This window comes from Equus przewalskii, chromosome 5 (assembly GCF_037783145.1).
Source record: "Equus przewalskii isolate Varuska chromosome 5, EquPr2, whole genome shotgun sequence".
Taxonomy (NCBI): domain Eukaryota; kingdom Metazoa; phylum Chordata; class Mammalia; order Perissodactyla; family Equidae; genus Equus; species Equus przewalskii.
The window spans coordinates 29189810-29202481 of NC_091835.1; the positions used below are offsets into that span (position 1 = coordinate 29189810).

The following is a 12672-nucleotide window of genomic DNA, read 5'->3' on the forward strand; positions in this document are numbered from 1 at the left end:
CAACACGCCTCAGAGGGGGCCACGGGCAACATTAGCCTGCTTTTACAGATGGAAAACGAGGGCTGAGAAAGAGAATTAATCCTGTAGATGGGCAGCCCTGTCCTCATAGGATGGGCTGCCCCTCCTTCAGTGGAGGGACACCAGGATCCTGGAGAGCTTGGCTAAGTCCATAAACAGATACGGACAGTGGACATTACTGAAATGCCTGCTGGGGGAAGGTGACAGCAAGATTCTAAAGACTCCAGTATTGAGAGGGGCCATAGAGCTTATCAGATCGCCCAGGCCCATGTTTTTCACATTTGTTCCACCACAAAACCCCTTCATGCAGCATTCTTGTGGAAAAATACACAAATAAGAGAAGAAAGCAGAACCACTGCAGCCTCCCCCTTGGCTCCCAGCCTTCCCTACCCTGACTCTGGGGAAATCGGGGTTCCAGGAGCATGCTTTCGAGGCCTCATTTCAGACATGAGGAAGGCAAGGCGCAGAGAGGGAAGTCTGGGCGGCACAGCCAGTGCGCAGCGGAGTAACTGCCTGGCTCACTCCGAAATGGCGTTCATTCCTGTGCTGGGTCACCTCCTGCTCAGGGAGCCCAGGTGGAAGCTGGGGTGGAGCCCTGCCTGCTGGGGAAAGAGGAGGCTGTGCAGAGGGTAGAGGTGGCTACCTGGAAGGACTTGATGAAGGTCCAGAGCAGCGTCCGGATGCCCTCCCCTCGGCTCAGCAGCTTCACCAGGCGCATGACCCGGAAGAGGCGGAAGAAGGTGATGGAGATGCGCGAGTTCTCCTCTGCGTTCTGGAAGCCATCGGCAACAGGAGGTGGCGGTTAACACAGCGACAGGGAGGGGTTGAGGACGGGGCGGGCCCTGCTCTGAGCGACACAGCCCTTGGGTGGAGTGGAGGCAGGCCAGGGTGGGCTAGCTGCACCAGATTCTCTCTCCTGGGACGCGGCGGGGGGCCAGCTGCCCACCTTTTCCAGGAAGACAACCCAGCCCTGAGGCCTCTGCAGAACCAAGCTGTGCCCAGGACCGTGAGCCCTTGGGCCTATTTTTCTACTTTCCCCCCTTCCCCTTCATTCCTAGTTGTTAAGCCCCTGGGTGGAGAAGATTTCATAAGGAACTTCCATATGCTTTGAAATCCAGGCGGTGAGCCAGCCGCCCTGGGCACACCCTGAGGTGTGGCCCCAGCCTCACTGCCGTCTGGCTTGGCTGAGGGTCCTGCATCCTGAAGGATCTGGCTCTCTGTGAGGTGGCTGGGTGGGTCGTGGCCTTCACCCCAGCTGTGGGGATGACTGTACTGGGGTACTGGTGGGAGGGGCGGGCTGAGAGCTTGCGGGGTTGCAGTGGGCTGCCCACTGAAGGGGTCTTGTGCCCTGGCTGCTCAAGACGCCAGCACTTCTGTTGTGTCACTTCCTTCTGCTTCCCACAGCCCCTGCCCAACGTGGCTGTGGGAGGATGGGAATGGTGTTGTTTAGTGCTGGCAGAGTGCCTGGTTTGCAGGCTCTGAAGCTGTGCCCCTTCTATTCCCCTCTGCCCTGGGGTGTCCAGGAGACCTGACGCTGCGGGAGACCCTGGGTGGGGGCACAGGCAGGGGAAGGTCGGGGAGGCAGGCACTAGGAGTGAGCCCTAGAGAAGTCGCGCCCCAGTAGGAGAGGACCAAGGGGTGCTGCTCTGGGCAGATCACCTCCTCAGGGAAGACCTGGAGGGCAAGGGCAAGGTGAAGGTGAAGACAGGTGGGTGGAAGCCAAGGCAAGCTGGGGTGGGGAGATGGTGTTGAAGATGGGGCTGGGGCCGCTGGCTGGGGGCTCACCTCAGCCTGTGGGACCTGGAGGGGCCTGGGGCTTGGGCACCTGCCTGGCCAGGGCTCAGGGGGCAGGACAGGATGCACTGTCACTTGCCTCCAGACCTGAGAACAGCATGGACTGACCCCCGCCTTGTCCCTCCTTCTGCCCCCACTGACCAAAGAGCTGGGGGTGGTCACCCCCATGAGCCACTTGCCTGTTCCTAGAGCTAGTGCAGCTCACCCAGCCCTGTCGGCACCAGGAGAGAACGGACCTTTGGGCTTCCTGTTACTGTTCCTGTTACTTCCTGTTCCTGTTCCAGCACGCGCTTCCCTCAAGGGAGGAGGAGCCCCTGGGCTGTGCTGGGCTCCTGTGTTGGCTCTCCCCACTTCTCAATTCATTTCTCCTCTTGCTTTACTCTGTGCAGGGAATCCTCTGGTGGTCAGTGGGCGTCCCTTTGGTTGTCACTTAGAGGGAGAGACAAAGGGGACATCTCTTTCCCCTTGATGCTGACGTCACCTGGCCTCTTGCTTTATTTTTAATCATTTCCATGTCAGATCCTCCCTGACAATACCCATGTCTTGTTGCACCCCTGAAAATCCCACCAGCACTAAAGGCCTTGAGGGCTCCCAGAGGCCCTCCATTCTAACCCTGTGGCCTGCTGACTGTCACTGATGTGGTGGGTGGCCCCAGAGGCCACTCATCTCACTCCTGTTTAGAACGGGAGACCCAACAGGGAGGCAGGAAAATTCAGAGGAAGCTTTTACACGTCTGCACTTCCTCGCTCCACCCTGGGAGGGCTGTGCAGAAACCAAGCCTGGACGGTCTCTCCTGGTTTTCAGACTCTCCCGACAGGGGAAGAGTCACAGCATTTCTTCTATTTCCAAACCAGAGCTGCCTCAGATCCTCGAAGGGCTCCGCTCCCCTCAGGCAGGGCAGACTTGTGGGTGTTGGGGGCCCGCTCCGGGGGGGCTGCTGGGGCAGCTAGGGGGAGGGAGCGCAGTGCCCCTGGGCCCTACCCTGCCGAGTATTCTGAAGTCTTTGATGCCCTTAATCTCTGCATTTCTATCACCTGTGTATCTACTTGAAATAGAATTAAAAGGAGGTTGTGTTCCCCCAGAGGAGTATGCAGAGGAGGCGAAGGGTTTTATCCCTCAGCTGTCAGTTCCACCATGTTCAGGAAAGGAGAAAAAAGAAGAAAGAACAAGCTTAAGCGGGGAACTTCAGCTGAGGGAGACAAGAGTTTGAGAAGTTGGTGCCACAGGGGCATCTGGATCTGATGAGTTCAAAACAGTAAAAATCAAGCTTGCAGTTTGAATTCTATTCTGGGTTCAGAACCCTCCCCAGTTGCTGCCATTTCCGAATGTTCTAGAAGGAGAATAAACACATATCCATTTGGACACAACAATTCCTCTTATAAACCAAATGACAATACAATGAAGAAGCAGATCCCAAGGGCCGTCTCTGCCAAGTGGGGTGGAATATCCAGCCTCTCCCTGGGTGACGTTCCAGCCAGCCTGGGATGGGTGGCATTGGGAAACACCACCTGACCCAATCTTGCGTCCAGTCTGTGGACTTGAGGGGCTCAGGGAATCAACCCACTCACGGATCCTTTCAAAAACTCACACCTGGCCCAGTTTGAAATGCGTGATGGTAGCCTTTGGAGGACGCTGTTCCAAGGAGACTTCAAGGTCACACCAAGTGGCATATCTATCACGTTAGCCAAAGTGAATCATAGACTTCTGTGCCAGGAGTGGTCCAATCAAACAATGAAGTTTGTTTTTCTGCTTGCAGAAAAATGAGGTATAGCCTTATTTTAATGAACTTGAAGAATTTAGAAAACTTCACTAGTAACACTGCTGGCCTGACTGGAAATTCAGCCACACTCTCAGTAAGAAATCCCAGTAAACCTTTTCCTGTGGCCGTGAACGCGGAGCACAAGGGAGGCCAGCAGCTACAGACACCTGATGATTAGTGGGAGCCAGCGCCTGCCCTTCCATCTCCTGGCAGGACCATCTCTCTCTCCTTTCCCTGGAGGCCCTTACCACGGCCCTCATAGGTGCCCTGTGCAAGTTTCCCACGTCAGATTAAAGCTGGAGACTTTAGCCAGTGTAGTGCTCAGGATGTTTAACAGGAAATGGCCCTGGGGTCCAGTTCTCTCCCAGTGGCTCATTAGACATTCAAGATCACAGTGAATTATCACCCAAAGGAAAGCACAAGGAGGGGAAGGAACACCATTACACAAACAGCACTCACAGCTCACACGAGACCAGGCAGGCAGGCGCATGACGGACACGGTGGCTACATGCAGCGGGAGCTAGGCTGGGTTCCGGGACACTCTGGGGGGCGGGGTGGGTAAGAGTGGGGGAAGTTAGAGGAGGTCACAGAAGCTGAGAGCGTGGTCTGCAGGGTCCGTCTTACCATAAAGGGAGAGCATTGGGTATGTTCAGCTGGCTTTAAAGAAAGGCAGATAGAGATAAGCTGTAATGAGTCTCCAACGAAGACGCCCGGTATTCTAGGTCTCGGCTAACACAGGAGCAACACAGCGGCAGGAGAGGGCAAATGAAACAAGTGAAAGAAATACAAAGTGTAGGTCTGGCAGGTTCTGGGACATGACCAGGAATGGGGGCTCTGCAGAGCTGGGTCTCACATCTAGCGAGGACCCATACGGCATTCTCCTACCTGGGACCATCTCTGGCCACGAATTAAGTCATTCATACCCATTATAAATGGGGTGGATGGAAATCGTTTACTTGTTTCTGAACTAGCCATGTGTCCTAAGATAACCTTTGAGGGCTTGCACTCTAGCTTTGCCCAGGCATTGCCAGCTGGAGGAGAAGGGCCTTGCCTGTCCTTGCCCACACATATTTAAGCCAAGGCGCTCAGGGGCCCCTCACGTTTAGGGGAAGACTGAGTTTTAGTTATCACTGAGGAGAACCTAAAGAGGTAGCCCTCAACCCCTCCATAGCAGGGGCCAGTCCTCACAACGTAGGCTCCGGCGGGAGGTGGTCCTGCCGAGCTTCCAGTTGACAGGTGTGAAGAACCTTGGCCACTGGCATGAAAGAACGAGTGTGGACCTATTTTTTAAATTCCAAAATTTGGGTGTATCATTACCACCCCAAGAAGCTGTTCTCGTGGGTCTCACTCCTGAGCTCGTTTTGGGATAGGAGCTGAGGAAAGTGGTTGCAGGTGGGTACCCCACAGCAACTCTCTCCCTGTTCCTGGAGCCTATATCCGGGAAGCTGTCCCTACTCCTTGGGCCCCAGCTCACGGAGCTCAGCCAGACCGACCTTGACCATCGGAGCTGATAACTCTTTCTAGAAGGTCATGACTTTGCTTTTACCCTCTACTTTCAGATGGTTGCTCTTGTGTTTCTGTTTTTAAGGTACAAACAAAGAAAACGTGTAACGGGAGTTGTGAAGGATGGAAATGTGCATAACTAGACATTTGCTTGCAGACTGAGAAAGCTTCGTTGGTAACAGATTTCTCAGCAAATTCCTTCTTTTTCCATAGGAAATTGGTATGATGTCCTTTCTGGGAATGGTGGAGATATAGGGTGAGGCAAGGGAAGAGAAGGAAAGGGACGCCTCATCAGTCATTTACACATTTAGATCTGTTTCTACTTCATGAGGAATGCCAGCTGCCAGGTCAATCCACATGCCTGCAGGGTGTGGGGTCACTAGAATTTGGCTGGCAGGCTGAGCTAGAACACAGAAACAGACACACACACGCACATGCACACGCACACACACACGCACACGGAAGAAGTTTCAGGCTGGTCAAGTGCTCGTGTTCCTGTGTTAACGGGGAAGGACGGCTGTGTTTCCAGGGCTTCCGCTCGGGCTGTTGCTTCCCTTTTGGATCCACCCTGCAAACCACCGAAGCCGCCCTGGGCAAACGCCCAAAGGCCTTTGGGTCAGTCCCGTCTGAACAGGACCAGAGTGGGGACGACTTAGAGAAGCCTCCTGGGCCACCTGGCCCAGCTGAGTTAACCCTAAACTTTCAAAAAATTAAACTATTTATTTGACTTCTTAAACATTCAGTATTTTTCATTTGGGATTTTTAAAAGTCTTAACTGTCTTTTCTCTTGTTGCTTTTTAGTCTTTCATAGTTCCCATTTAAGAACCTCATCTATTTAAATCATATTTTACTTCAAGATTGAGCTTTGGGTCTGTTCTGATCCCCTGGGTCATATCTTATTATTCTAACAATCCTATATACGTCTCTATAATGGGAGACGAGAGGAGGTTAGGAGTGCTCTGAGAGCAGCGATGAGATGCAGGATGGGCTCTTGGGGATTCCTCTGTTGGGTTTCCCAGCCCAGGTGATGGTAGCTCTCCAAAGAGTTGCACTCTGGGAGAATCTGGAGACGCACAGATTAATTTTTTCTTGGGCCTTAAGCCATGCTGTTCAGAGGGCACTTCTAACTTGCTGGAACAGCGTTGTCTGTCAATCGCTGACACAAGCCTGTTCTTCTGTGAGCAGCTATGTTAGTAAGATCTATGGTCTCAAAAATAGCTAACCATTCACAATAAAATCAGAAAGCAATTACAGAGTGATTTCTGTGTGGGAACAAGAAGAAGAATCCTAAGACACAGTCATCTCCTTCAGAGACCCCACAGCCTACTGATACACTGCCAGCTCCCAAAAGACTCTTCCTAGACGACCCCGTGTAGTCATTCTGGTCCTTGGTACGCTTGCCCAGCTGCAAGTGGAAGCCCCTGGTGAGCTAGAAGGGGAGACTGGACTACCTGGGTTGGGCATTGCACTGTTAGCCCAGAGACATATTTGTGGTGTTTGCCACTTCCTTTGACTACCTAGTACAGTGCCTTGAGAAACTACCTAGCATCAATTCCACTTTTTGAGCTAAATTCAGAATTGGTTGGTAGTCTGAAACACTTGTGCCATCCATCTCTGACCCTTTCCTTGATTCGCTCCCAGTTCCCTGAGTTAGCTCATAATTCCTCTATCCGTGGTTTTCCTAGGGAAGAAGGGGTGGTAGGACTCTCTGAAGACTTACACCCTGCGAGCCTGGAGACCCCACCTGCACTCCACTCCCTTCCACAGGGAGCCAGCAGAGCCATGACCTCCCTGAGCCTTCTGGCTGAGTTGTAATATGGTGCTGTCTCCACCGTGGTAGGCATGGAGTAAATTTTTGAGCAGCTAATTCTTTCACCTTTGTTTTCTAAAGATCTGGTAATTTTCAAGGGTTTAAAGATATTGGAGCAATTAACTTAATTTGTTTGTGCAACTGGTATTAACGGAATCAGGTAGTCACTCCATATCTGAGGCAGAGGTGGAGGATTTTCAGAAAGAGTCCCGGCTAGTGGTTCCAGCCAACAGGCTAAGGGCACACAGGAAGAATGACCTTGCTTCAATGTACTTATGCAGATTACCTGGGTTTGGTACCTCTGGAAACAACGATAGCAGTGGCACTGGGCAGTTAATAAGAGATAGTCTCTGGAAAACTCTCTTCTGAATTAAGTTCAGAATCACATTAGAAGTATTCCTTAGCAGACAAAGTCTTTGTTTCTGGAATATACTCACTATTCCTTTTCACAGAGCTATGATCTCTAGACCACATTTAGGATGCTGAGGGATGAACTCAGGGAAGGTGAGACGCTGCAGAGAGAGGGTTCTCCTATGTACAGGGGATTTTCCCAACAGGATGGAGATAGGAATGAGAGGGATGTGTTCTCCAGTTGTTAACATTATTTAGTCTCTCTGGAGAACTAAAAGGTTGTTGAAAAATAGCTCTTGACCATATGAAAAAGGGACTTTCCTTTTCTTCTTCCTCTTCTTTTTTTTCTTCAGCATAGCCAGGGTGTGAGGGTTACTAGGGATTTAGGGGCTAGGCAGTAGATTTCTAGGCTGCTATACCCAAACAAGTTGTCTTCCAGATCACTTGAGATCAGGTGGTTAGAGAGCATTTTGAAAAGATCATAAGCCACTGCTGCACCTCCTGAACACGTTGACTTTGAAAGGTGCAGACTACCTTCTGACATCCTCCAGAGAAGGCTGGCTCTTGGCTGAGTTGTGAACACACCATACAGAAAGGGCTGCCCAATTCCAACGGCTGCCATTGAGACAACGGCTATAATATCAAGGTCACTGAAATTCCACATTCCTCTGAGATAGGAGTAAAAAGCAATGTCATGGGAGTACGTGAGTCTTTCACTGGCTACCCTGCTACAGAACTCTTGCTTTTTTTTTTTAATCTCTCATCCAGAACTTAGGGAGTGGATCTGATATAAATTCCATTCCAAACCACCTGAAGGTCCTGGTCCAGCTGGCACTTCCCCCACCCCTGCCAACCCAAGCTCCGCTTCTCTGCTTCCAACATCTCTAATCTCATCTCAGTTTGATGTGCAGGACAGGATGGCTAGTTCAGTTGAGAGAGTGTCGCGGTCTGGTGGAAGACTGGGGGATTGGGGCTTTGTTGGTGAAACCCCATTTAATCTAGGCTGGGAGGTCAGTTATGAGGCTGGTACACAGAAAGAAAATTGAGAATGGCAGGAGTCAGGGGCTTCCAGAGACATTTGACTCCAGCTTCATGGCCAGGGGGCAGCCATGTAGGTTAAGTGAGGGTGGGGAGGGGCCGGGTGTCCTCATTATCCTCTTATCTCCTCTTTCAACCGGGAGAAAGGCACATCCCAGGAACCAAAAGTGAACCTATAGATGTGGTGGAGTCTGGAGATGCTGAATCTTAGAGCCACCAGAGGTGGCAGCAGGCAGAGGAATCTTAAGGAGGCCAAAGTAAAATGTGTTTTAAACTGTAAGCCTTCTAAATTGAATGAAGAGCGTCCTTGCTAAGGAAGATATAAAGTTTAAATAAGCACGAGTCAACTGGGATATACAGAAGCTGAAGATAGATGTCAATGGTTCTCAGATTTAAGGGCAAATGAATGAAATATGGATAGTTGAAAGCAGTTCTTAAGCAGAATTTCCCTTTTGGTTTGGTATGAATGGATAGACAAAAACAGATCTGTGGAGGAGGAATGCTAAGGGGGATTTATGAAGGAGGCAAAAACGCTGGACAGAAAAGGGAGGGAACGTGAAGATAAAGCCAGAGATGAGAAGGCGGAGAGCAGGAAGAGTGGCCCTCCCGTCCCCCAGGTCCACCATGTTGGAAACCCCCAGCTGGCACCTGTTTCTCCAAGGTGAAATTCTAGCTAGAAGGAGAAGAGCCCTTCTTGAATCTTTGTGGCTACAGGCACCCAATTGAAATGCCCCTTCAGAACTTCCCCTTGGCCCCAGGGGGACTGGTGGAGAGGTACAGGGCAAGGGGGCTGCTGGTTCCTGGTCGATCCTTGCGCTTCCTGTCTTTGTGTGCTAAATGCAGAAGGAGACCGGCTGGACCAGCCTGTATTATCAGCTGCACAGTGACCAGCTCAGGTGGCTGGAAGCAGCTGCAGCCTCAGGGGTCCCTGCGTTGTTCACCTGAAGCCTGATGACTCCCAAGTGCTGCCACCTGCCAGGAACCCATGCTAACAAACCAGTTACAAAGCTGCCTTCCCACGGGAAGGACGGCCAGTACCCAATCATTCAAACAAACACACAAAGAAACCTGAGGAGAGTCAGGGAGTGAAATCAGCTTGTCAGCAGTGCTAACTACATCAAAGAATTCCACATGCTAGAGGGACGGAGAGAGCACGCGCAAGCAAGCTCAGAAGGACAGAGAAGGGAAACAGAATGAGAGAGACAGGCAGAGACTCGAAAAGGAAATAAACAAAAACAGATGATTCTCAGGGAGGGGGCACTAAATATGAAGAGCTGATGGGTGTAACAGAAGTGGCAGTGCTTTTCGGGGCAACTGTGGGCATTTTTGAGCCTGCCTGAGGTCCAGTTCTCTCACCTTCTCTACTAGCTCATGGAATCTTCTAGGTCCCTTTGCTTTTTTAGAAGGGTGTCTGGCAAATACACCACCAGTAGCTTGCTCAGACTGTGAGGGCTACAGTCACAGACACTGGCTAGGCACAGGTGGCTGTCTGGCCAAGCAAGGGTTGTGTTGTGACAGCTTCCTTCTACGCCTCTATTTTAGAGGAAAGGAGAGCATTGTATGCGGAAAGAAAAGATGAGAATAGGGAAGGAAAGGAAAGGCAATCAGAGGAAAACAGAGTGCAGGGGGCTTGGTCAGAAGGCAGGGCAAGAGGAGACTTGACGGGTATAACTGTGTCAGAACACGCAGATGACCTAACATAGCTGAATTAAGAACCCAAATAAGGATGTCCACAAAAAAATAGGTTCCCCTGGACCTTTCAGGGCAAGCCTGCAGGATGCTGCTCAAGGCCACAGCTTTGGGAAAACCTGCTTTAGCAGGCCTGTCTCCCTGTCCTCCTACCACGTCTGGCCTTACAGTGCTCCTGGGTCCACTGCCCACTCAGCAGCTCCCGCCCTCCAGAGGCCTGGGGGCTTTTGAGACGGCTGCTCCATTTCCACTGCACTGCTCATGGCCACACGCGCTGGCTCACTGCTAGCAATGAGTGTGGTTCTGCTAAATCTCTCAAGGGCCAACTCTATTTCCAAACAGAGGAGAAAACAGTCTTTGCAGAACACTAGAGGGTAGAGGGTGGGGAACAGCTCCCTCGCCCAGCTGTCATGCTCTAGATAGCCAAGCTTTAGGGTGAGTGTTACCTTCTTCTCCTTAAAGGTAAGATTGCTTTTTGGAAGGATAGCTTATTCGAGTCACATCACCTTAGTATGAATCAGTGTATCGGAGACAAGACACCTTGGTCGCAGCAGCTTTGTTGGGGGACGGGGGTGGTGCTGAAAGAGGAGAGACTAGAAGGGAGCTCCGTGAGCAAGGAGCAGGGTCCAGCAGAGCGAAAGGGAGGGGTGGGGAGAGGCCAGGCTCAGCTCTGCCCCACCAGCCTGGCCTGAGACCCCCGCCTTGACTTACTCTATCTACCTTAGAGCCAGCCCAGGTCACACTGACCACTGTCGTCTAGACAATGCCTGGCAACACCGGTGTTTGAGCCGCTACACTAAACACAAGGGATTGAGAGTCAGAGGCCAGGTTTTGGGCTGGCCTTGCTGTCAAAAAGCTGTGAGAAACAGCAAGATGTTTCCTGCCTCTGGCCATCTGTGTCTTCATCTGTAAACTGGTACAAACCCCAGGCGCTGTGACACAGCAGACGCTCAGTGTACGCTTGTGGAAGAAATGGAGACGGGTGTGGACGGGATGGTCTTCAGAGTGCGACCACTCGAACATTCTTGGACGAATCTACTTTCTACCCTCATCTTTCCCCTTTTCCCCTCCTCACAGCTCTTGGGGAGGCACTAAACCTGCCTTTCTCGTGCCTGTTCTGGCCTCTTCTCTGCTATGTTGGGGCTAGGGAAAGGCAGACCAAGAGAGTCAGGCCTGCGACCCCACCTCAGTGCTGTGGGTTGAAGGATGGAGAGAGGGCTGCAGCGTGCAGGCTGAGCTCTGAGTCAACCCTGAGGGGGTGGATGTGCAGCAAGCACTCTCTCTGTGACTCAGGATGACTGCCTTTCCCTGTCATTCCAGCCCCGAAGCCAGAGCAGGAGCCAAACTTGCTTTATTATTTTTATAGGGAACCAGTGGGGGGTAATCATTTAGAAGTTGTGCCTGTGGGTCTGCGGTGGAAAGGTGCCATGGCTTCAGGAGCCAGGGTGAGGGAGGTATGGGGCCAGCACCCAGAGGCCCTGACGTGAGCCTCTCTGGGCACTGCCTGCAGCTGAGCCCTATGTCCCGACTTGTGACTCTTCTCCCCTCCTCCCATCTCTTCTCAGGCTGTGGATGTCAAGGGGACAAGGGTAGTGGGGCTGCTTTATGCTTCCTTTGCCCTTTCCTCCCAAACCCATTAATCAGGCATATAGATTGGGGTGTGCAGACTGCTGTCTGTCCGCGTATTCCCAGGGCAGCCTGGGCTCCTTGGTCCAGCATTGGCAGCACCCACAGGCCCAGAGAAGCTAGGTTAAGCTGCTCTGCCCCCTTTCACATTGCTGGCAGTGTACAGAATAAGGACCTGTGAGCGGTAGGGGCCCCTCGGTGATGCCACACTCACGCCAGCCTGGACCAGGGATTCAGCCAACGGGCTCTGGGGAAATGCAAGAGTCAATTCTCCCACGGAGATGGATTTGAATCCCAGTCTTGCCACCCATTAGCTGTGTGACCTTGGGCAAACTGTTCATCCTGTGTAAGCCTTGGTTTCCCCCTGCAGAGAATAGCGCTCTGAGTAGTTAACTGACCACGTGTGTGATGTCCTTGCACGATGCCTGGCACATGCTCATCAAAGACCCCTCTCATTTCCCTCTTCCTCCTCCTGCTCCACCTTGCTTCTCATCAGCTAGATCCCAGCCAGCACCATGGTTAAGGAACTGCCTTTTCCTGCTCTGGTCACTCTCGGGACGAGCACGTCAACTCCTAAGGAGGCCTCCGCAGCAGCTTTCCAGGCCACTGTTCTTCCCTCACACTCTGTGTCCCGCTGCTCTCCCTGAAGGTGCTCAGGGCCTTCCCTCTGCAGAGCTTCCACAGGAGCCACCTCAAAGCCAAGGGAGCGGATCCCCACACGGCCTGGGAGGCCTCGTGAAAGGAATGCCACCCCAGAATCTCGGGCCGCATCTCGGGCCTGGCGAGGCGGTGTGGGGAAAGGAAACTGCCTCAAACCACCAGAAACGCCCAACCCAGGATCAGGGGGTGCCAGAGGCCCAGGGCCCCCTGAGACCATCTCTACCCACTCCCACCCCCTATGCATTCAACGAGGCTGAGGCCGGGAGAACAGCATTAAGCACTCTAAGTCACAGGGCTTAACAGTACCCGAGCCAGAAACAGAGCCCAGGCTTCTCAATTCACAGTTTGGGAATGTTTCTCCGTATCCACAAGGCAAGAATCCAGGCCTCTCAGCACTTTCTAGTGTGCAAGAGACTTTACATAC

General features: G+C 52.2%; 1 protein-coding gene across 9 annotated transcripts in view; it reads right to left on the reverse strand.

The window, feature by feature from the left end:
- CACNA1C (calcium voltage-gated channel subunit alpha1 C) overlaps positions 1-12672 on the reverse strand; it is a 680887-nt gene that overhangs the window by 36506 nt on the left and 631709 nt on the right. For 5 of the 9 annotated variants that reach the window (XM_070620344.1, XM_070620343.1, XM_070620341.1 and 2 more), the window contains 2 exons: positions 4196-4300; positions 662-790 (listed from right to left, as the gene is read on the reverse strand). In XM_070620344.1, the coding sequence (XP_070476445.1) occupies positions 662-790; positions 4196-4300 (234 nt within the window). The remainder of the gene's footprint in view (positions 1-661; positions 791-4195; positions 4301-12672) is intronic. The other 4 variants (XM_070620346.1, XM_070620347.1, XM_070620349.1 and 1 more) reach the window with 2 other exon arrangements.